Consider the following 25,711-nt stretch of genomic DNA (forward strand, 5'->3'; position numbering starts at 1 on the left):
CATCTTTTGAAATAATTTCTCTTGAGAAACCTCTGACTCTGCCATTCTCTATTTTGTCTTGATCTTTTGACTTGTATAGCCTAATTAGATCCTCTTACTGAGTACTCAATGCCTCCTCTATTTTATCCAGTCTTTTCTCGTGTGTTTTTATCTTATCTCCTAAATTGCTGGAAGCCATTTCCTACACTTAAAGTGTTGATTGATGAGCCTCTTCCGTTGGACTCCCACAAGTGTGTTCCCTTCCAGACCATTTGCTTCTTCTTTTTTCATAAAGGTTCCTTTATTCATTGCAGATTTTGTTTGTTGCTGACATCCAACTGATCTTTGCAATATCCAGCAGCTGTCCTCCCCAATTAATGATTTTTGCCTGATTTTCTTGTCAACTTTTTGGTTTTGCCACTGGGAGAGCTTAAGCTAATGTTTTGCTCAGTCAGCCGCCATCTTGTAGATGAAGGAGACCTATTTCTCTCTCATGACATTTAATTTTTGTAATGGAAAAATGCAGCTTATCTCCACTTGAACCAGCCAGTACAACATATACAAAATATTTATCTTGGAAGGCATTTCTGATACTTGTAGTGTCATAGAGAATTTTTGAGCTGTGGACTTTCATGTTCAACCCACACAGTGTACAGTGTTCCATAAATAAAGACTATCCTTAAAAAAAAAAAAAAAATAGTTGTTCATTTTATTCAAATACTGTTTTAGCAGTTACTCTGAACCAGTCCATGCTCCGCCAGCTTTTTACTCAAACTACTAAAATTGAGGTAGCATTTTTATATATGCTAGATGTGCATAGCCATGTGAGATAATGGTTAAGGAAAACAGATTTACTTTATTTTCTTTAAGCAAGGGGAATAAGGTATACCTATAATAAACCCACAGCTGGCCTTTGGCATAGGCCAACTAGGCGGCTGTCTAGGGCGCCACTCTGGCAGGGAAGCTTTTCCAATAATCTGGATGGTGTAGGTAGACCAGGATGGGGGCACAGGATGGTGTTGGGGGGCGCTGTGGAGATCTTTTGCCTAGGGCACCATTTGACCAAAGGCCGGTCCTGAATAAACCTATCTTTGTGAAAGTGGGTGGTTCCACTTTATTGTCTTATATTATGGCAAGTACTAAAATCATTTGCCTTAAATTGTTAGAACACATTTCAAAAGTATGGCAACAGTTTCAGCTTATTATAGAAACGCCTCTGCATAGTATATTATTGAAGATGCCACACATTTGCCAACAACCACAAGCTGAAGGTATAGTCTAAAGGCTGGACAAATTTTAGGACGCTGTGCTGCAGAGTATCCCATATGTCCACCTTCCATGAATATCTAAATATTGCTTGGGTCACTACCAGAATGCTGTGATTACCTGTTACTTCCCTGAAGTACAGGTCTGTGAGATACTTAACATAACACTGACCTTCAAGGAGAAGTTACTGTAAGTTAACATCATAGGCAGTCTTTTCCCATCCTATAGACAACATTGTCTGTAGCTGTTATTAAAGCTGTTCCTCTCTACAGGCATTTATTATAGTCTTGTTTGTAGCTTATTATAGTAGTTTATTTTATGGACAACGGGAATTTGTCTGTTCATGAATTCTGCATTATAGGGACCTTTAGGAGCTTGAAGAACAGATTTAACCATTGTGGAACTGTGACTTAATGTTATACCTTATGTATTAACTTGGCTACTTTTGAAAACACAGCCTTATCCCTCATAGGGAATAATGAACAGCTGCTGAAAAAAAATCCAGATGTTATGATTTGCAGTTATACAAACCGCCTTTGAAGATCTAGAATTATGGTAACTAAGCAGTTGTACTGTCAGTGTACATATCAGTCAGAGCCAGATCCTAGTCAAATGGAGCCATAGGCAGTATAATGGACAAAGCCTCCCCACCCCCACCCCACAGCCATTCCAGTGTCCCATTACCTGGCTATCTCTCCTTATTTACCATAAATACTGTTCAAACCTGTCGGTGTGCAAAGTATTTTCCTCTTTCCTTTTACAGAGGTATGGATTTAATTTAAAACTTTTATTTCAAATTCTTAGAGCACAAACACTGACATGCATATACTAAACAAAACAGAAGAGTCTCTCATTGAAAACAGGCATGAGCAACAGTTCTTCGCATTTATTGAAAAGGCATCTAGCCAGTGGCGGATTAAGTGTAACTTGGGCCCTGTGCTGTATTGAAACAATGGGTCTCCCTGCACACATTTTTAGAACCATTCATAAATGCATGTAATCTTCGATTCATCTTCCTGATTGTTTAAATTGATACTTCTTGTTTAATACAACATTTGTTAGTGTGGTTTCATTTGTTTCCCAGAAAGCAGTGAAACAAAATGTTTGAACCAATAAACCAATGAACTTTAAAAGATCACTTAGACTGCTGTCATTATAACCCAGCAATATCCATACTCAGGAATTGCATCCACTTTGACTGTGTCCACATCACATCTGATTGTAACATTTGTTAGTGTGTTTTAAACTGCTTTCCAGTAAGCAGTGAAACAAAATGTGTGAAACAGCAATGACAAAAGTACCCATTTTAGAACATTTCAACCGTAAAAGGTCACTCAAACTGCTGTCATTATAATCCACCAGTATCCATACTCAAGAATTATGGACACTTTCTTGAATTGTGTACACATTGCAGGTCTGATTGCAATAAAAATTGCCACAATAAAGAATTCCAATTTGTTTTACCCAAATGCACAGTAGTCCTGCAAAGAGACTAATGACTTTTTTTAACTATATCAACTTAGCTTAACAGGGTCAGTCATTTTAATCCACAGACATCCCCAAACCCAACAGTTATAGGTACACTGTTGACTGCATCCTTCTCAGATGTCTGTGTCAATTAATAAAAACAACCAGTCACATATTTCAAATTTGTTTCACCACAAATACACATTAGCCAGAATTAAAACTTAATTCACACACACACACACACACACACACACACACACACACACACACACACACACACGCACACACACACGCACACACACACACGCACACCAGTCTTGCAAATCCAGCTTAAAGACTGTTTAAAAATGATTAGATGATAAGGGCATAAGGTACTTTCATCCAGAGAGAGGCTCCTACTCACCCATCACTAGCACTTATAGCCACTTTGTTGACTGTGTACAGCCATTATTGTTATTAAATAACAAATTACATGTACTTTATTGGTAGCTTTGCATGAACTACATGAAATTATATAAATATTGCTAGCATCATAACTAAAGATCCAGCCATGTGTAGCACGGTTTAAGTAGAAGAGTATTTATGACAGCTTAAGAAATTATAACTACCTGATAAAATAAGCTAAGTCAATATGCACAATGTCTGTAAGAAGTCATCTGAATAATTCCACATTAAAGTGAACTATTACTAATGCAGAGGTTGCTGCTGGCAAACTTTGCATGTCTAGGCTTCATCTACAAATGCAGTGCCTGCTGCCCCTGAAGAACAAATTGCCTATGTTGCTTTAAAAAAGTTGGTGTGCTGGTGATACTGTTATAACATTTCCTTTACTAGATCAGATAGGCAGTAGGAAATAGCTGGTAAACGGTGACATCAGGTTCAGTTACTAGGCATGCAGACTGTTAAGGACCATGACTACTGCTTGTCTGAAACCATCTAAGAAAACCTGTTAAAGTATGAGGAAAGGTTCCTGTATGCAATCACAAGTGAGTCCACCAAGTGAACTTCAGGAAAATATTAATAGCATAAGCTTTTGTATTGCACACGCATTGATTTTTTTCAACATTTGTTAAGTGGTTTTGGTCCTTAAAATAGCAGCAGACTTCAAAACAATTGAATGAATGCACCACCTGCGGCATGGCAATGTTCTTTTTTTTTCTTCTTGCAATTCAGGTAGAAAGATTAGTGGCTAACCCTGACACAGCGTGTTACTTCAGAATCACCTTCATCCTCCAACGCTCTTGTTTTCAGCTGAAAGAACTGGCCACACAGACTGTAGACAAGCCTTCTGCCCCAAGCAAAAAAAAAGGGGAATGTTGAATAAAATTAGTGTGCTTGCAATACAAAAGCTCATGCTATTAATATTTTTCTGACATTCACTTGGTGGACTGTCTTGTGGTTACATGTAAGACCCATTCCTCAGAAAATAATTTTAAGGAACCCAGCCTGTTTCCAGTTGCTTCAAAGCACTGGCTGGAAAATTGACTTGCTACATGTTGCACATTAGGTAAATTAAGGTGGAAAGATTCAAACCACACACTCTTGCCACAGAAAACAAATTATTAAGAAGTCAGAACGTTAATCCTCTGTGCTAACAGCCAGATAACAAGTTTTTACTAAATGAAATCCTTTACAATCCAGTTGTATAGAGAAGACTATACAACAGTAATATGCAACAATGACAACATAATGGAAGATGGAAATCAGACACTTCTGATGATCATTCCATATAATGCAGACTATATGACCAGACAAATGTCAACCCCTGTGCAGTTGCTGGAGTATGTAAAGAAGCCACTGCAAAGTGTTTTACTACAATGCAGCACTTTTAGACTATATTACACAATCCAGGCCCATTACTGAATTAGTTCATGCTTTAGTGGTATGAATAAATGATTAGAGACAATATAAATGCTGTAATAGCTTTTGTTCAATAACCCACATCATACAAAAATTGGAAATACTTTTGCATACAACATACTGTTTTTTTGGAAGGGGGCTTACATACTTGCAGGATACGTACATCTCATTTTTGGCCTCCAAGGTGTTCTCTATCATAAAGAATAGCTATCCCCTCTTACATCACTCAGTACAGGTCTGACTAACTTGACTGGCTAATAATGCTGTGTTCTTGCAACATCATACACCTCAAGTCAACAGAGCTGGATTGTGGAGAAATAGGGCACTACGTAGGGTAATTAATCAGGCCCTGCCAGCCATATCAATGTGCCATTACTTGGCTGCCTCTTCCCAGTTACCATAAACATTTCAGATCTGTCAGTGTATATATTATTTTATTCTTTACTTTTACAGTTATCACAGTGATTTAGGTTATTTCAAATTTTACAGTAAAAACACTGACAGGCATTTTCTAAACAAAACATTCTCACACTGAAAACACACTTAGCATGAGAAATAGTAACCTTCTCCCTTAAAATTCACATTTAGTGAAAATGCATCTGGCAACCCATTCAACTACAACAGACATGATTGGATTCATACTAAAACAGCATATAGTGAAGTTATATTAGTGCCTCTGTAAAGGATACGGGAATTCAAAAGACAAATGTGTAACACATTTGATTACAACCTGGGAAAGTCCAAGAGTATGGTCTGACGTGACTGAGTCATACAGAAGACACATGAAGGCTGATGGAATCAAGCCATATACTACAGGAAGTAGCTCTTTAACAGCTTATAGCCTTACTTATCTGCACTAAGTGCTAATCAAACTGTTATAGCCCAGACACAGTACATTTCACACCTGTATGCCTGCAAAAATCCACTAAGTTAAAAGTGTATTCATAGTTAAAATATTAACATTAAACTTGTAGACTTCATGCTGCTCAATGTATTCACAACTAAATAATAAACCCACTGTCAACATTTAACAAAACAAGGAAACTAAGGATCACATCCAGAGAACACAGCTCATATGATGGTGCTCTTGTTTTCTGCAGTCAGTTTCCTTTCCTTACACAACTACTCTGGTTCATAGATAGTTACTGTACTTGCAGTCTAGGGTGTCAGGGTTTGAGTCTCTGTGTGACTGAGCAATTCACTTAATTAGCTAGCACCTCCTAACTGGGACATTACACACACACACACACACACACACACACACACACACACACACACACACACACACAGTCCATTTCACTGGTAAGATAAAACAAAATTCTACAGTTCCATTTTAGACATCTGTTGTCCCAGTTCCATTGCTTCATGAACATCACCCAAAATAAGATTGAACTCGTAGTTCATACTTGTATATTAGGCTAATGACCACCAAGGCCTTTATAGGCCTAACTGTGCCTAATTGTGTCCCTGTGTATTATGGGCATTTATTAGGAGAGGGTATGTTAGGAAGTTTCTAGAGGTTGGGGGGATATGCTAATTTGGGCATTACTCTCTGCCTCTATAAGAGAGAGATGGGAGTCAGACCAGGGGTGAATTTCAGATTTTCCATTCCTTGGTCAGGGTTATGCTTAAATAATCGCCTCCGAGAAACATTCTATAGTAATTGTCTTGCCTTTATGCAACTACATTATGACAAAACTGTGTTTTTGTAACCACTTACCCCAAAAATTATATTCATCTTAATGACATATTGTTTCTTTTGATACATCTTGAAAGAGTTTTGTTATACTCCTGATTATTGACACTGTATAACATTGTATTGCTACTTAATGTCTTGTAATAATCCTGTAACATTGCTGTTTAAAGCTATTGTATAATGAAAATTATGTAATATGTTGGAGCTTTTTTCCCCGGGCCTCTGCTGAAAAAGGGCTCTTCAGCTCAGTCAGACAAACCCGGTCAACAAATGTAAAATAAATAAATAAATTAAATAGGGTTAGGGATGGACACTGCTTCAGATGAATGAAGAGTCTGTTCCAGAGCATGGGGATCTAAGATCTATATCTGTCTTGTCAACATGTCTTATTTATGTCACAATCAAAATTTAAATCCTTGGATCTACTGGTTCTGATGCTGTTCATTTTGCGGATACACAAAAGGTCCATCACAACTGGATTTGAGGATGCCTTGTATGCCAGAGACAGAGTACAGAGAGAGGGCTTTAAGATGAGTCATATAGGATAATGTGTCTGTGACGATTGGAGAGAGATGGGCGAAGGCTGCCAGCCTAGTCAAATAGAATTTTATATATAATTCTGGCATTTGTAAATAAATGTGAAATACAGGCATGTTTTCTTGAGTGTAAAAGAATACTGTGAAATGTGGAACTGCAAAATATGTGACAACATTGCACTCTACTGGCCCATTGAAGCATGTTGTGACCCTTTCATGTTAGAATTCGGCTCCAGTGTATCTGGATGAAGGTTTCATGCCCATTGTTTTAAGGCTAAGGTTTATGACCAGAATTTACATGTGGAAGGTGCTTTATTGCTCTGGTTTCTGCTAGAGTGTATATGTGAAATGCCTTTTATTGTTGTAAGTTTCTGAGCAGGTGTTAGATTGCTAAATAATGCAGATGTTTTTCATCTCACATTGCTGCAGTCCTAACACTTGGGGTAGTCCACTGTCCCTCGGTCGGCCCGAATATCAGAGTATAAGGCTGACGTCGGTCAGGGCGCATTTGACTGACATCAGAACGTCAGGGTACAAATGCGCATGACCGACGTCATATCCTCAGTCTTTTGCGCATGGTCCGATGCAGAAGCAGTGTTGCAAGTGCCGTTCGTTCTGAAATTTTTCGAATTCGGAGTTTCAGACCGAAGTCAGAGTTGGTTAAGTACCCCGTTGGGGAATATTTTGGTTTTTTCTTGCCTCAGTGGTTTACCGAAGTTTGTTTGCCTGAGAAAACCTAAGTTCAACATGATGTAATTTGGGAGGGACACAGCAGACATGTTTGTTAGTAATGTTTAAATACTATTTCTCACAAGAGACTTGGAGCATTTTGATCTCGATATCCAACTTATCAGCATTCTGCCTTATGCTCACATGTAAGTTTTAGCACTGTGATTTCTTGTAGGAATAGTTAAAGCTAGTAAAGATTAATTAGGTATTTTTCTTTGAAATCAGACCTGTCCTACTGTATTATTTTAAGTTTCTGTGTGATCTCTGAACTCTTAGATATCTCTGTGGTGTAGTAGTTTTGTCTTGTGTTTTAATTATTTATTATTAAATATTTTTAAAACCTTCTACCTGTGACTAGTTTATGTAGAGATAAATTATGCTTTAGAGTGCATTATATATTTATAGAGTTTACTGTCTAAGCCCTTCCAATAAGCCTAGACTGAATAGTCACATTACCATTGGATAAGAATATTGCACAGTAATAATTGGGCACCCTTGTAAGGGCCTTTTAGTAGATGATATTATTAGCTGGGTGGTGGCAGGGATTACTACCATATGGTCTGGGTAAAGGGGCACAGCTGGAGAATCTGTGTCAACCTTTCCCAGGAGTGTCTGTGAAGTTGTATAAATACTTATCTCAAAGTGTGTGTGTGTGTTGTGTCAGCTACTTGGGCAGGGACACGAAGCACTGGTTGGACCGAGAGGGTACTGGAGGTTTTAGCTTGCCCAGCTAGGCTGAGACCTGGACCCTATAACTGTGCCAGTGGGGAGTCTTATTGGGGACCTGGTGAACAAGGGAGCAACCAGCCCCAGACTGACTGTGATCTCTGTGTGCACTTAAGGGAAATTGTACTTTACTGTGTGTATTAGTTATTCTTTCCTCTCTTCTATGAGACGACCTCCCTGGGTTTAGTGGTGAGGATTGAGGCTCCTTGACTGCTGGGCCAGGGCACAGTCATCACAGTGTTTATACTTTGGATTCTCCTGGTAAGGAACCTCTGTTGGTGTTCCAACTGTTGCATGTGTCAGGTCAGGTACATGCCAAAGGTGGCATTATCATCAAGGATGGGTCTGAAAAGGGCTGAATAAAGTGGCACTGTTATTTATTTGGACCTGGATGCCATGCCCTTACTTATAATTTGGGTGACATAGAATGCTTTTCTTAGTACTTTGGACACATATTTGTCAAAGGCCAGATTCCCAGTTCTCTGACTATTGGGTCAGCTCTTAGAGGTGTCTTATTGATGGATTAATTGGCCTGTGTGGCAATTTTCCCAAAAGAGACTATAATGCATTTATTGACAGTGATTTTTAGTCCGTGACTTTGACACCAGTAATTTGTGTATATTAGACCCTCTTGTAAGATGGTTGTGTCATGGGGGTATCTGTGATAGCTCCCAATTTGCAGTCATCTATGAACTTGGTTAGCCAAAGGCCTTTGACTTTAGTCTTTACCTCCAAGAAGTAGATGCTAAATAGGAAATAACCCAGCATGGAGCCCTGAGGTACCCTACTGGTGACACCAGTCCCTTAGTGGAGGTGGTATCACCAGTCCTGACTTCCTGGGTCCTGTCTGCAAACTAGTTGGCAATCCAGCAAGTTATGTAGGGGTTTATAATCAATTTATTGAGTTTGTCTACTATACCCGACTAGGGTATTTTGTCAAATGCCTTATCCAGGTCCATGTAGGTGCTTATGCATGTTTTCCCTCTCATCCATTGCCTTAGTAACCTTTTCAAAGACATCCACAAGGTTACGTAGGCATGTTCTTCCCTTGACAAAGCCAAGCTGGGTTGGGTCCAGTGTCTGAATGTTGCCTATGTCTGCCTGCTGCTCCACTTCCAATGCTGTGAGCAAAAGATTTCAACCAACTATCCTTTTGTTGTAAAAAATAAATTATATAATTTGAGATCGTGCTTATATTGCCCCACTTCAAATGCTGTGAGTTCAGATTATCTTGTCAATCCCAGAAGTCTCTCATTGGCTCAGATTTTCTGCCAGTCAAACGCATGTTGAATGCCGAGCAGGAATTTTGACATGCCATCTAATACTGAGTAGGAAATCATCTTTTAAAGAAAGCCCAGCAGGAAAACTTATTTTGGACCCTTTTTTAAATTAATTATTTTTGTATGGCCTGGCCCAGTAGCAGCACTGGCCTTAGGCAGCTACTATGTTTAATAACATCTTATAACTACTGCCATGTGTAATTATTAATCTGTATGTACATGCCCCCCTCCCCTGGGCCTCTGCTGAAAATGGGCTCTTGCTCAGTCAGATATATCTGATTAATAAGTGCCAAAATAAAAATAAATAAATAAAATCTAGCCCTGATCAGAGTGACCTGCATATGTCCACATATTGTGCACTTATTTCTGCTTTGTTTTATTACATAGGGGAATAGACAAGCAGATTAATAGACTAGTTTGAAGAGTCCTCAGAATCTGCTTTAGCCATGAAAGAGACATTTGTTTTTAATGACACTATCCCTACGGAAAATTGAGCAGCCTCTTTAAATATTGTCAGTTACAAATCAGAAGTCCTCCTAACTGAAGTTAGCGCTGGCAGGAAAAGAGTTTTCTAGGAACTGTATTTGAGGTCTTATGTACTACTATAGGCTCATAAGCAGGAAGAATAGCTTTTTTTATTCACAGAAATATATGTCTGAAGCAGGTACTGCCAGTTATCTTGAAGGCTTGGTTTGAACAATGCCATTTCAGTTAATGAGTCACAGTAGGCTGAGAAACTAGAGTTGAAAAAACAAAGACAAACTCAGTGCCCCCTGATGAATGAATAGACCAGGCAAGCAGTGAATTAAGAAGCTTACTATTCTAAGACCTTGAGAACTGTGCACGCAGCAAGTTTTATGTTGTTTTCATACCCTTGAGAAGGTATGGACCACTTAGAAAGGTATGACTTTTCTGGTATTCAACCTTTTAAATTTGGTTATGACAGATAATACCTCTGGAGAGAAAAGATGGTTGTTCAGAATTAGATAATTTGAGATCCACTAGACTATTAAATTCAGGTTTTACCAATCTACAATTATCAGAGGAGCCACCAACATCTTGGTTGAAAGAGTGAACCAAGGCTGTCAGGCCCAGTTTGGAGCTATGAGAATTAAGTTGACCATTTCTTAGATTGTACAGTTAACAATAGTCTTTGTGGCAAGGAAATAAAAAGTACTTTGAGCTGTGCCTTTAGGTGATTTAACACGCTTTGGTCACCATGGCCAGTACTTAAAGCATGAACATGAAAAGAAGAATCCAGTGATTCTACTAAGAGGCAGAAAGGTCCAGTCTGAGATAGTACTCACTTCTACTGACATAAGGAAAGTGTTCTTGCCCAGCTGCCTCTCACAAAAGATAAAGGCTACCTGCTTACGTGTTTTAGGGTGCTCTGTTTGCTAGGAATGTGAACCACCTAAAAGGTACCATTCAGCTGAATAGCATGTTCCTAAATGAGCACTACAAATCTGCACAAATGAAAGGACTGTGCATGCATATGATTGTCGATGTACCACGTTGCTTTTATATTGTCACCACAGACTGCAGAGTCTATAGTTTAAGGGCTGATTGAAAAGCTGAAAAGGCTAGGTGGATGGCTAATGGCTCTTTGAGGTTGATATATTCCTTTAAGATGGAGACCTCTAGCCTTGAACTTCTAGATCCTTTAGCTAAGCTCCCCATGGATTACCTGAAGGATCTGCTGACGGTGTTATTTGGTGTTACAGGAGCAAATATATATCTCAGGTGATGGCAGTCTGATTATGTCATCACTGCAGCCTTTTAATTAAACTGTGATCTTTAAAAGTGTATATTGTATGAACTGAGTACTTTAATTTCAAGTGTTGTGCATATAGCAGTACAGTTTCCTGATTTAAAGTCTGACAGTGACCACCATGACTGTCGACAAGGACATGAATGCCAGGGTTTTTGTAAGAACATCCTTATTTTGTTTTTATTGATTAACGTGTGAATAAATTTATTTGTTGCATCCTTTCCTTTTTTTTTTTAAAACTAAGTTTATTATTTTTAACATACAAAATAAATATCATAACAATTTTATACAAGTAATTAAAATAGAAGTGGTTATAACATTCAATAAAATAACCAAAGTATTTACAAAGACATCCACTACAATCAAATCAATTAATTAAACTAAAATACCATGCTATTGTAGTTAAGATTTTTTTAACAGATTTTGTAAAGTATCCCATATAATATAGTAAGATGTTTTTCTAGTAGTTCTTGATTTTATTGTCATCAATTCCATATGGCACACTACAGTCATAACATTTTTAAATTCATTAAACGAAGGAGGAATATCTGAGATCCAATTTCTGGTTATTATTTTTCTAGCCACTGCTAGAATGGACCATAACAAGGGAAGCTTAATCTTTTTTACACTTTGAGGAACAGGAGTGTTGAATAATATACGTGATTTAGAAATAATGAAATTATCTGTTAAAAGAGCCTGCAAAAAATCATTAATTGATTTCCAATATTCTTTCAATTTTATACAGTCATAAAACATATGTGCCCAATCAGCATTAATTTCAACATTACATCTTTTACATAGATTGTCTTTATTATTTATTTTATTCATCATCAAAGGTGTATAAAAAGATCTATGTAAAAATTTCCAAGTAAAAAGTCTCCAAATAATGGAATAAGTAGTTTTATAAGCAGATTCCAATATATATTGTTTATCTTGTTGATTTGGTGATTCACCATTAATGAAAGTGAAATAATTCCAGTAGGTATCTACACTATAATAAGTTTCTTCTCTGATAATTTTATGTATGTATGAAAGCTTACCTTTATCAGAAACTTTGTGTTGTAAATTTAATATCAAGTAATCAGTCAGTATTGGAATAGATTCTTTAACTGTTACAGACATTAAATCAATTTTATTAATAAGATGTTGTCTAAAGGTCTGAACCTCTAACCAGCAAGTTTCTCTCAGATCAAATTCTTGTTTTAAGTAATCTAAATTTTTAACTTTATTATCAGATAGCAACTGATACCAGTACTTTAGTTCATTTTCTGTGACTAAAAGAGTTCTTTCTGAAGTGGATGACAAAAGCATACCTTGTGTATACATTATAGGGAATAGAATAAAATTCCATTCCTTATACTTAGGATGCATAAATATAAAATTACGATAACTAGTAATAATGTTTAATGGATAACTAACTATATATTTTGGTGTAATAGGTGAAGTACAAAATTCTTTTAGTAACCATAACATGGAGTTATTTACAATCATATTTTTATGTGTTAAAGAAATTTTCGTGACGTGAATACTAATTAGTTCCCAGTAATCTTTCCATTTTGCAACATATGACTGATCTATTAACAAAGTAATAACTTTTATAATAGAAGAAATAGTATATAAGTTAAAGTCTGGAAAAGAAATGCCCCCTTGAGACCAGCTATTAGTATGTTTCTTTAATGCAATCCTAGGTCTATTAGGTGCCCATAAGAAATTTAGCATTAGTGTATTCAATTTCTTGATATTTATTTTTGTAGGTGGGAGTATTATTGATTGTATTAAGTATAATATCTTGGGAAATATTATCATTTTGATAATTGTAAGTCTCTCTTCCATAGTAAAAAACATATTATTCCAGCTATTGAATAGATTTTGTATATTAAGAAGACAGGTACTATAATTATTATGTATAATAGATTTGATATCCTTAGATAGTATTATACGTAAGTATGTTATCTGACCCGAATTGGGTATATATTTGCTAAAATCACTAATAAGGACATTTTTTCGTGCATATGTAGGTAATATTTTAGTTTTTTCTTCATTGAATATTAAACCAGAAATATTTTTAAAATTCATCATTTTATCGAATAGGGACTGCATAGAAGAATTAGATCCTGCTGATGTTATTAGAACATCATCTGCAAAAAGTTGAATTTTAGATGTTGTATTTTCATCTATATCAAATCCTTCTATATCAGTACTGTTTCTGATCAGATTAGCCCAAGGCTCCATTATTAAAGTAAGTAATAATGGAGAGAGCGGACATCCTTGTTTTGTATCTTTTAAAATGGGTATTTTTTGTGAGACATAAGTTCCTATCTTAACGTAAGCCAGTGCTCCTTTATATAAATGTTCAATTAGATTTACAAATGCATCTGAAAAGTTTGTGCACTTCAGTAAGATAAACAAGTAGTCCCAACTTACTGAATCAAATGCTGAACTAATGTCAAGACTAATAAGTGTTAAATCTTTCTTTTTCCTGTTTGCAAAATCTATTAATGTTAGAGTTCTCCTTATATTATCAAATGTATTTCTATTTACAATGAAGCCTGTTTGATCTATATCTATAATGCCTGGGATGATTGCCTTCAATCTATCAGCAAAAATACTCATAAACATTTTATAATCAACATTAAGTAATGAAATAGGTCTGTATGAAGTGCATTTAGCTGGATCTTTGTTGGGTTTTAAAATTGGCGAAATAAATGTGTATTGCCAAGATGGGGGAGTTATTAACTCATTTTGGGCCAAAATAAAAACCTTATGTAATAATGAGTATGTACTTTTAGAAAGAATTTTATATATTTCAGGTATAATACCATCATTACCTGGTGCTTTGTTTGATTTAAGCTTGTTTATTTGTGTAACAACCTCTGTATATGTAATATTTTTATCCAATAGTTTAGTCTGTTGTTCATTAAGTGTTTTATTCATGTTTGTAGTTATAAATTTCTTTATTTTATCTTTAGGTTCCATGTTAATGTTATTATGATTAATTTTGTGAAAGTGATTTCTAAATTCATCTAATATTTCTGGTAGACTAGAAACATTCTTCTTTTCCTTAGAGAGAAAATTTCTTTGATATGGTTTTGCTTATTCAACCTTTTTGTTTTATTTTAAGTCTATGTAAGTATTTGGGACTTATTGAGTAAGACAAAAACTTATATTTCTCTAAAGTTATTTTAACTTTATGAGTTAAAATTTCTTTGTATTTCTCATTTAGCTTGTTTATTTCTTCAATAACTTTTTTGTCCATAACATTTTCTTTATTATTATGTTTATAAGAGTCTAGTTTACTTTGAATATCTAATAATTCCTTATCCCAAGATTTCCTTTTATTATTATACCATCTGATACTTTGTCCATATAAATATGATTTTAAAGCATCCCAAACATAAACAATGGAGACTTCAGGAGTATTATTTATGTCTAAAAAATGTTGCACTTCTGAAAGTATATAATCTTTATAGTCTTTTAGTTGAGTTAAGTATGCTGGTATCCTTTTGATCTGAACATTGTAAGTACTCTTTATCATGAACTCAAAGGCAATTGAATTATGATCTGATATAGGACACAAAATGATTTTAGAATTAGTTAATTATGTTACCATCTGGTTAGAAATAAAGACTCTATCTGTTTTTGAATAAGTTTTATATCTGTTCGAAAAAAAGGTGTATGGTAATGATTTTGAGTCTATCTGATTATTAATATCATTCAAATGATATGAATTAACAAACTCTTTTAAATGTTTTGCGTTAGATGTAATTTTCCTTTTTCCTATAGTAGTAGTATCATTTTCATGTAGGATACAATTAAAGTCACCTGCTAAAATAATATCTTCTATAGAAAATGATATGATCTTATTAAGATGGTATTTCACTGTATTAATACCAATTCCTGGTATCCAATATACATTGATTAATGTATATGTCTTTCCATTAATTTGTATTGTAACCATACAAAACATTCCTTTATCATCTTCATAAGTCTTGATAGTTTTAGGTATGGGCATACTTTTATTCCATAAAATAGCCACTCCTCTTTTTTTCTGAGAGTGCTCTGAACTAACTAATACTGTATATTTATTAGTGGCTAATTTATCAATATCCTTTTTCAAGAGATGTGTTTCTTGAAGGAATACTAAGTTGGCCTTATGTAAATTAATGTATCTCATTAAGCTTGCCCTTTTACATGGATTATTCGGTCTATTAATGTTTAAAGAAATTCCTTTTAGAGAAGTCATTTGGCATTATTTAAGCATTTAAAACTTATAATCAGAACAACAGTTAACAAAATAGATAATGTTAGACCTCCTCCTTTAGGTGTACCTTTAAATAAAGCTGTATTTAATGAAACTCTTATGGGATTTTGTATAAACTTCATATTTGCTTGTAGTGACAGTACGTTTATAAAATGCATTGTGGATGTCAGAACTATATACAAACAGTAATAAACGGAAGAAAATAATATAAGGATAAAACCTTGCATCCAGCCTGGAGTTAAAAACTCCAACTTTGAGTAGCACATACCACTCAAGTTAACCCCCTACCCTAAGCAGCAGTACCTCAGCTGCCACCTTATCAATTTAATACAAGTTATTATTAACTAAAGTTAACCTTTTTCAATTAGATTATCTAGTAAGACAAAACTAAACATTTGATAAATCAGCATCATATAAACAAATGGGAACATTTAGAAACAATTCATACCACTATGTACATCTAATTAGTATAATACATTTATAATCAAGTAGCATTCAAATAAACTTGATATTGGGAATCGAGAAGAGAGAGAGAAAGAAGAGAAGAGAAAGAGAGAGAGAGAGAGAAAAAAAAAAGGGACATATCTACATATTAATTTATTCAAAGTTTGTAAAAATAAGTTCTTATGTTCATTTAGAATCAACAACTTAGGCTATTATGGTTCAGACATTACATATATTAGGATATTCCTATTTTCTGTCATAGAAATGCAGTTAACAGCTTCTAAAAGACTTTAAATTACTTGCATCAAAGCTTTTCTTCTTATACTTATTATTGCTAGTTAAATAAAATATTTAGGTTCACAAGTATAGTTACAAATCATACTGCATATCTATGTAGATTCCCAGATATACTTAAATCATTGTGAAGAAAGCCATCTGTATTTTATATATCTGTACTGCTGCTTTAAAATATGTCAGATGACAACTGCTTCTAAGATAAAATCATAAAGACATTTATGTTAGTCAGTTAGATAAGTCAGATGAATTGTAGTATTATATATGTTTAGATCACAAGTATTTACATACATTAGAATGTTGCAGTCATATAAACTTTCAAAAACATATGTATATATGTTTTGCTTTCTATGCCTTCTAAAATATCACACTAGCTTACTATGACATACTGGATCATTTAGAATCATTATAACATTCATATTTTGTAAATTATAACATAAATAAGTAAGTAATTATAAAGAATAACTCACATTTAAATGTTATAAAGTTCATTATTCATCGCAGAGTCGCATTTGCATCAGTTCTACTTCCTGGTATAGTGCTCTTCTTGAATCTGCGATGTGTCAGCATGAATTCAGGTGTCAAAGGTCAAAATGACTGCATTCAGCTTCTCTGCGTGTATTCTGAGTGTTGAAGCTTTTAAAACAACTCGAGGACACTATTCACTAGGTAACCCACATCCCAAATTGTCTCCCTTAACATTCTGGTGGGAATTTTAACAAATACAAGTGACTAACATTCATTTAGCTATACAAATGAAACTAAACAAGGTAAAACCTTCACGAAGTATTTTACAAGTTATTACAGTCTCTATGACAGTGAAACTAAGCCTACAGTTATTAATATATAAAACAACTATTTTTATGCCCCAATTCAATTTTTTTTATACAAATCTCATTTTATACTAGCATCAGTATTACCTAAGGCATGTAAATGTATTTATATGAAAGAAAATGAGAAAGAGAGAAAAGAAAGAGAATAGAAAATAAGAAGGGAGTGTGAGAAGAAAGAGAAAAGATAAAAAAGGAAGCTATAAAAATTATCTACAGTGAAATATTACTTGCTGTTTATATTAATAAAGATGGATATGCAACATATTATTTACTACTATTTTAGTTCTAATCATTATTAATTAAATCATAACTGATTATTTGTAAGCATATTTAAGCAGTAGAATCATGACAAAATAATTAGCAACAGTATTTAAACAGCATGTATACTTTTTTTTTAAAAAAAAACCCCAATAAGTTATTATTCCACTTATCATATTTTCATCATACTTCTCTCTCTGCCCTCCCCCACTCCTTACTGAATGCATAGTCTATAAAGAATGACATTATTTAAAACAAGAAGAGAGAAGAGAAGAGAAGAAAGAAAAAAAAAATGTATCAAATTACTAACCTTGGATCTCTTTATGGCAAAGAGAGACAAGTTGATTGATAGCTTGTTATTTGTTCCTCAGATATTTTGACTAATCATGAAACAAAAACAGTTCTTTGTACACAGAAAATAATTTTGATTAAATCTTTGTTAGAATATTTGTGGCTTTCTGTAGATGAAGTAACTGTATTTGAAGAGATTAATATTGAAGAAAAAGAGAGAGAGAAAAAAAGAAAAAACATAGAACGTCATTTGTTTTTTAGTCTCTTCTTCTTCTCTGAAGTCTTCCACGAAGTTTCTGTTGCCAACCTCTTTAATGAAGGACTAGCCCATTCCATTTCCTCTATTTTATCCAAAATCTTATTTTTTTTGATATACAGCAATGCAGAGTCTAAGTCTTCAAAGATTCTAGGGCCATCAGGAAGTAAGATTTTTAGTTTAGCAGGAAACAGAAGGTAGGTTTTAAACTGTGCTTTTTTAAGTTCTTTTATTAATGGCAGGAAAACTTTTCTTTTAGTCATTACCAAGGAAGAATAGTCATTGTCAAAACGCACAGTTGCCTCATTAATTTTAACAGGTGCTTTAGCCCATACTGATTTAAGTACCATTTCTTTATCATAGGATGATAGAAATTTAACTATAACTGATCTAGGATACTTTTTGTTAGAGTTAACATTAGATATGGATCTATGGGCTCTCTCAATACCAAAAGAAAATGCTTCTGGTAAGTCTAATGTTTTAGGAAGCCAAGTATTTAAAAAGGAAGTAATATTGTTACCTTCAATATTTTCTGGTAGTCCAAAGATCCTAATGTTATTGCGCCTAGATCTATTTTCCAGGTCATCAAGTTTAGTTTGTAGATGTGTATTCTGCTTCAGCAAAAACTCAATGTTAATTTCTTCTTCCTGGATTCTATTCTCCATGTCATTGACAGTCTCTTCTATGCCTGTAATCTGGGTCTTCTGTTGTTGCAAGTCCAGATGTAACAAATCTATTTGTTTTGTAGTTTTTTCTATGAAGCTATCAATTTTAGTATCCAGTTTGTCCATTTTGGTAGTAAGTTGCTGAATTATAGATATCAGAGACTGAAGTTCTTTCTTAATGCTGGAATCCAAAGAATTTGTCTTACTGGAACTCATTTCAAACAGTGAAGCTGACAGAAAAATTTCCCAAAGTGATTTCTGACAGGAATATTATTGAAATGTTCTTTCTTTTTTAGATATTATTCAAGAAACTGATATTCCAAACGTATTTAGAAAGAAAATTATTTCATAAATTAATTTTTAAAGTAATTATTTCCTGTCAGAGTTGTGAGATTGGTGGAGCTGAAGAAATCTGCTGCTATCCTGTGTTCATCCTTGGCCCAGTTGTTGCATCCTTTCCTGAGGGACAGAAAGGATGCAGGGCTCTGTTTTCATAATTGCTTCCAGGAACCTGTTTGCCTCATAAGGAAGTAAGTCTGATTTTTGGTAGTTCAGAATGATCTGCAAGCAAAAAGGCCTTTAGGAGTTTGCTGAATGGCCAGATGCAGCTTTTGAAGAGAATGAACCAGTATAATGGCAGTTGACGAGAAGAGGGTAAACATGCAGCCTGTGAGGTCTCAGGTGGGCAAAAACTGGAGCTAGGCATTTGGCAAATATGCTTAGTATAGTAGAAGTGCCAGATGATGAAGAGATGAAGTAATATTAACAATTCCCTACCTGGGAGGGTGGCATAATGGTTAAGGTGTTTACCTTACAGACAAAAGGTGCAGGGTTTGATTCTCACATCGAGCAATTGGCTAGGCTTAAAATGACCCATAAGAGCAGTTAGCCGAGTACTAACCTATGAAAGCAGAATGAATTTTCTGTGGGTTTTCTGGATCAAATATGCAGACAAGCATCTTGCTTAGGTGTAATTTACAAACAAGTTTTGTGTATGTTACGAGGATTAATAGTATTGGTGGGTCACTGTCTTCAACATCTGTGTTTTTATGAAGCTGTTGAAATTTATCAGATACAGAAGAAGCCCTGATGTTTCTCTTTTTTGTATGATGAACAGCATTGAGCAAAAGTCATTATATATCTCTAAAGGGGGTATTAGATGAATAGCTTGGTACAGTAAAAGCTGTTGAATCACAGGAGGAAGTGCTTGAAACTGGTACTTTGTGGTGTCATGTATAGAGCCAAATACTTGAGGGGAATATAATTCAAGCATGTAATCCGTGGAGACATTATTTTTCCCATATATTTATTTTTCCCATTTATCTACAGTTATGAGATACAAATTCTTTGAAAACCGAGAGAACCGTTCTACTGTCTATTGGGGATTTAAGGCAGGTGCAGATTGTGATGTCTGACCCCATCATGTGGACTGTGAAGACAGACTTTCTTGTTGAAAGGTTTATTGTGACTATTGCTGTCTTTATCCTTTTAGTTGCTGCCTCTGTTGTTTGCTCTGAAATTGCAATTTTTTTATTGCTTCCCTTTTTCTTTGCTTTCTTACGAGGGCCACAACTGTAATCATTTGCTTTGTTTTCCATTGCCTTGCCATTTCCTTAGTTTTAATAATGTTTGTTGGAAAATAAACAAACAAAAAATTTTGTCCAGAGTTACATCAAGTAATTGAGACCTATCACCAGGCACTTTATTCAGACAAAACTGTGCAGTACTTTGGCTGAGACAGCATATCTAAATCATAAATATCCAGAGAGTTGTAACTGTACTTAATATATAATGCTAGCTTGTTTGAACAAGCTTAATTTTCTCCATGAGAGAAAAATAAAGGCTAGATCCTCCATTTCATTAATGATCTTTATTGAATTATGCAAACATTGAATTACCATATGGTTCTGAAGTTAAAAGCCCCAGTAGCTGAAGTAACACATTCTTACTGAGCTTTTATACAGAAATTTACTTGCTTTGCAAGCCCAGAAAATATGTCAGGCATCTTTGGAAGAGGTAAGTGTGAATTAAGTTTCATGGAAAGCACTCAGAATGTGTCCTGAAATTAGCCAATAGTGGAAGGGATCTTGTGTGCTTTGGTATACAGTAATTTCATAATTTCAGCATATCTCGTTTTGGTGAAGGATTAGAGCACAGAAAGCCATTTAAAATTGTTTCCTAAACAGACAAGGACTTAGGAAGCCATTTCAAATGTGTTTTCTTTTTTGGTGAGGATTATGGTATCATATTTTTTTTTTATTGCAAAGGAACCATTGGAAAGAGTATCTTCATTCCTAGAACATGTTTCGGTGCCAAGGGACAATCTGTCCTGATCTTAATAAGCTAATGTCTCTTCAACCAAACTCAAACCTAGAGAAGGTATGTTTGGAAGTTGCTGAAGCCATCAAAGCCAGCTTTAGTAGCTTAGTATATTCCTGCACATAGCTGTCATAATCGAACACAGGAATTTCCATTGATGAGGAGAATGACATCCAATATGCCTGTACCACAGGTGCATGGGTATCAGATATCTACTTCCCATTTTAATGGTTTGTGATTGGGCAGTGTATATGGGGTATCTCTGAGTAGTTAGGTTGCAGTTTTGGGGAGAACCGATTTAAGGCCTTTGTGCAGCTTAGCTGGATGTTGCATCCAGCTACTCTAGGCTCTGTCCAGTGTATCTACCAAGAGAAAGTCTATATCAAGTATATTAAACACACCACACCTGGGCTAATACTACTTCTCAGGAAGCAGCTTGGGATTAATGCTACTATTTTGCTTCATGTGAGAGAGGGAGCTGAGAATCATTGATTCGTAGCTGCATTGAAACCAACACTATCTCCACTACCAGACAAACACTGACTCCAGTAATCCACTGCAAACCTAATAGGTGCTGATAACTCTTCAGCCCACATTAGTTAACACCTGGAAGCATGGATTTGCACTTTTTAAATGTCTCTTTAGCCATCATCGTCTTGTTTAAACAAACTGACACAGTGTGTGAGAGATGCAGCTGTTTAATGCTGTTGGAGGTACAACTCTTACATGATGACACCAAAAATAAGCATGTTGCCAGTACTGTTCAACACCATACTAAATGTATCAAACAGATCAAACCAAACGCATAGACCTATGGTTTGCTGAGGATCTTAAAACTACCCTACCTAAACCAGAAAGGCCTCCTACCCTAACTAATGAAACCTAAGAAATAAATACCTTCATCAAGCTAACAAGCACACAACACAGGCGGTGCCCACCTTGAAACATACATCAGAGAGTCACAGCATCTCAGCTCAAAAGCCTATAAGGCAAACCTCCACACAGTCCAACTTACTAGTCATAGGTGACTCCACTGTGAGACCTACTGATGCACCACTCACCCGGCTGTGCGTGGAGAAACTCACTGTCAGTTGGCTACCAGGTGCCATGATTTACATCATACATGCACTCAAGTGTTTATACCACAAGTGCACATATAATACACTCATAGCACACATGGGTGTAAAAGACCTATACCTCCCTATATGAAGAGGGCCAATGATGGAGCTCTCAGAATACGTGCTGAGGCAGATATGAACATAGCCTTGAGCAGCATTTTACTATCACCAAGACTGATGCCACAATACGAATAAAAGATTATTGACTCCAGTAATTGGCTTAGCTTCTGGTGTCATTCAAAGGGGATCTTATATATCTATATATATCTATATATATCTATATATATATATCTATATATATATAAATCTAGATTTATATATATATATATATATATATATATATATATATTTATATATATATATATATATATATATATATATTTGCATAGATATAGCTCTCTCTCGCTCTGTGTACATATATATATATATATATATATATATATATATATATATATATGTGTATATATATATATATATATATATATATATATATATGGTTCCCCTTCAGAAGGTCGAATGGCTGAAATCTCGAAATGCATATGGTCGAGACCATATGTTGGAAATTTCAGAAGCTCGACCTTCTGAATCGGGATCGGCATACAGTGCAGAATGGGAGATTTCCCTTTCTTCACTGTAGTGCGATCTCGGAGTTGGTATAAATAAGTAGCGGGGGGTGTGGGGGTGCAGGAGGGCTTGACCCCTGCAGAAACATTGTTTTGTGTTTCATTGTTTTTTTTTCCCCCCATTTCAGAGATTTCAGTTGTTCAACTTTCTGAAGGGGAACTATATAATATATATATATATATATATATATATATATATATATACCTCTATATCTCTATAGATATTTATAGATATATTTATATCCCGGGATGAGATGGTAGACAGTCCAATTTTGCTAGGCATAGCATGTACTGTCTTCCATAAGGCTTTTATATATTGGTTAAACTTTGTCCATCCTCATAGTGCCTTTTTCAGGCAGTGTCATTCTTCCAAAACATAACTAATTGGAATCCAGACATCCTTAAGGTATTGTTCCTCAATGCTTGGAGCCTTTACAAAAATGTACATACTTTCTAAGTACTACTTAACCTGGAAAGCATTGATATATGCATTGTCCCAGAGACCTGATTCAAAGCCATTGAAAGCACTCCATCACTGAAGGGCTTTCAGTTCCTATCACTTGTACAGGCCCACCACAATAGGAAGTGCTCTAAAGGTGGAAGCATCGCTATATTCTAAAACCCAATGTCATCTACAAAGTTGTTAGCAAGATAATGACTTGGAACTTCTCCATATTTACCTTACTATGAATAAAACTCCTTATTATGTCGTAGATAACCACAGTACCCCCTCTATGTCTCCCTCAGACCATGCCACCTACCTAAGCAGTGTAGATTCCCTTTTTTATTAAACCAAACACTATTCCAATAGGAGGCTTCAACTATCCCTCCATAAACTTGGGGACTTATACATATTCAAGCATTATACACTCAGACATTTCTGGGCATCATCAGTACAGACTCTCTGGACTACTTAGTCTGCTCTGCAGTGAATGGCCATAAAATCCTGGACTTGGTTCTTACCAATATGGAGCAGATGTTTTTCGTGTTTCACTGTTGCAGTCCTGACAGTTGGGATTTCCTGCCGTGAAAGCCCTCGACCATCCCGACTACCAGAGAAACTTCTTTGCCCCCCCCCCCCCCCGAGCTGGCAGAAGCCTCAACCTATGTCAGTACGCTCAGGTATAAATGGAGGCAGCATGCTTCATCACTTCTGTTATTTTTTGCTGCTGGAGCCTGAGGCAGATCTCAAGTGTGTAGTCGGACCGCACCAGAGAGATGATGTCTGAAAGATAAGTACCCTGTCGGGGAACTCTTTTCTTCCTTCTTTGACTCACGTCAGATAAAGTTAATAATTGACTCTGCTGTGGTAAACAAATTCCATACAGAGACTTCCATACACTTTGTATAACTTGCTTAGGCCCAGATCATGACGTCCCTAATTGTCATTTCTGTGCTAGGTTTAACAATAGAACTACTAGGCGTAGAGCAGAGTTTTTAGTTCACTTTCTGAGGTAGGAATCAGTGCAGTTGCATGCTATGGTGTTCGCCGGTCATCCCGAGCTCGATGTACCTAAGTGCAAAAAAGATAGGAAACTAAAGCCTAGGTCCACAGACAACACTCACTAACCCCCTTACTCACCTGCTATCCTTATGAATGTTGAGGCAGGAGTGGCACTTTTGCAGCCCCTTCAACCTTTGATTCGATAACCCAGGCCTCTGCTTTGTCCAATTTGGAGTCAGGGATGCCTCTGGTCCCTTCAGCTTCTACAGCCCTTATCTTCAGCTCCTCGGTTGGGTCTGAGACTGCTTATCAGGTCACAGCTTCCGACAAGTGACTACTAACCAGGGACTCTTCTTGGCCTAGGCCCTTACAGGTGCATCTACAAACTGAAGAGTCAGGTGTCAGGGCATCGGACACTCCTAGGCCCAGGACCAAACCCACACTAAAGAAAGGCATTGTGGTAGGGTCTTGGCCTAGGCCCATGGGCTCCCAGTTTCAGGGACACCAACAGGATTTGATTAAATTGGTTGAAGACCTCATTAATATTGTAAGGTCCAGATAGACTTCAGGGGATATCACACCAGGGAAAAGGAAAAGAGACTCCCACCTAGAATTCCTCCCTAACCCACTGCATTCTGAAGAAGAATCTGATTTGGAAGACTCAGCCTCTGAGGAAGGCCTCACTTACACCTCTTATGAGGAATCTGATTCAGAGGAGATTCTACCATCTGTCTCTCCACCAGAAGACCTCACTTTTAGGGAGACTCTTCATGCAAAGAGACAACGTTTCCTGTGAGAAGCAGAAGAATACCCACAGGCCAAAAAGAGAGTCAGGGCTCTTAGACCTACCTGAGCACAAACCTCTAGCTATCCCTCCTATCCTGGAAGTAGTGGAATATGTCTTTCAGGGTGCTTCTTGAAATCCTGACTCGCTCCCTCCTGCACCCAGAAAGCCAGACCAGTTTTACAGGGTACAGGACTCTCATAAATATCTGTTTAAAAACCCTACTGCTGACCCTGAAGTGGTCACACCTGGCCCTAAGGGGTCCAAGAGCAGTAACACTAGGAACCCTTTTCCTACTGACAAAGAAAATAGGACTCTAGATAGATTTGGAAAGAAAGTATACACTTCAGCTGCCCTCACCATGAGGGCCCTCAGTTGCCAGTTTCATATGATCATATACCAGCAAACCATTCTTGAGCAACTAAATCAAAAGCTTTCTGGTCTAGAAGATAAAAACCTTTCTATGAAACTTTTAGATCTGTACCTACTACCATTACAGTTTTCAAGTGGCTAAACACACCCTCCACTGCGGGTATGATGCCATCGAAGCATCCTGCAGGGCAGCTATCACTGGCAGACTGATCAGGAGACATGCTTGGCTTAGGGAGCAACCCCTTCCTGAACAAGTAAAGGCTAATCTCCTAGATGCCACCCTTGACAAAGAATGCTTTTTAGGGCCTAAAGCTGAAACAGTCCTCAAACGATGGAGGACAAGGCTAAATCTATGCAAACAGTAAAGGATTTTCTTCAAGTGCAGCCCCCCGGTTCAGCAGGAGCTTCCCAGCCAAACATCGGTCCTTTCCCACCCAAT

At 36.2% G+C, this 25,711-nt stretch overlaps 1 protein-coding gene across 1 annotated transcript in view; it reads left to right on the forward strand.

The window, feature by feature from the left end:
• Positions 1-25,711, forward strand: part of LOC122803143 — a 768,079-nt gene that overhangs the window by 13,240 nt on the left and 729,128 nt on the right. The window contains exon 2 of the mRNA XM_044072764.1: positions 2,050-2,167. Coding sequence (XP_043928699.1) covers positions 2,050-2,167 — 118 coding nt within the window. The remainder of the gene's footprint in view (positions 1-2,049; positions 2,168-25,711) is intronic.

The sequence above is a fragment of the Protopterus annectens genome, chromosome 5.part1, assembly GCF_019279795.1.
Source record: "Protopterus annectens isolate FY-2018-M chromosome 5.part1, PAN1.0, whole genome shotgun sequence".
NCBI classification, from domain to species: Eukaryota; Metazoa; Chordata; order Ceratodontiformes; family Protopteridae; genus Protopterus; species Protopterus annectens.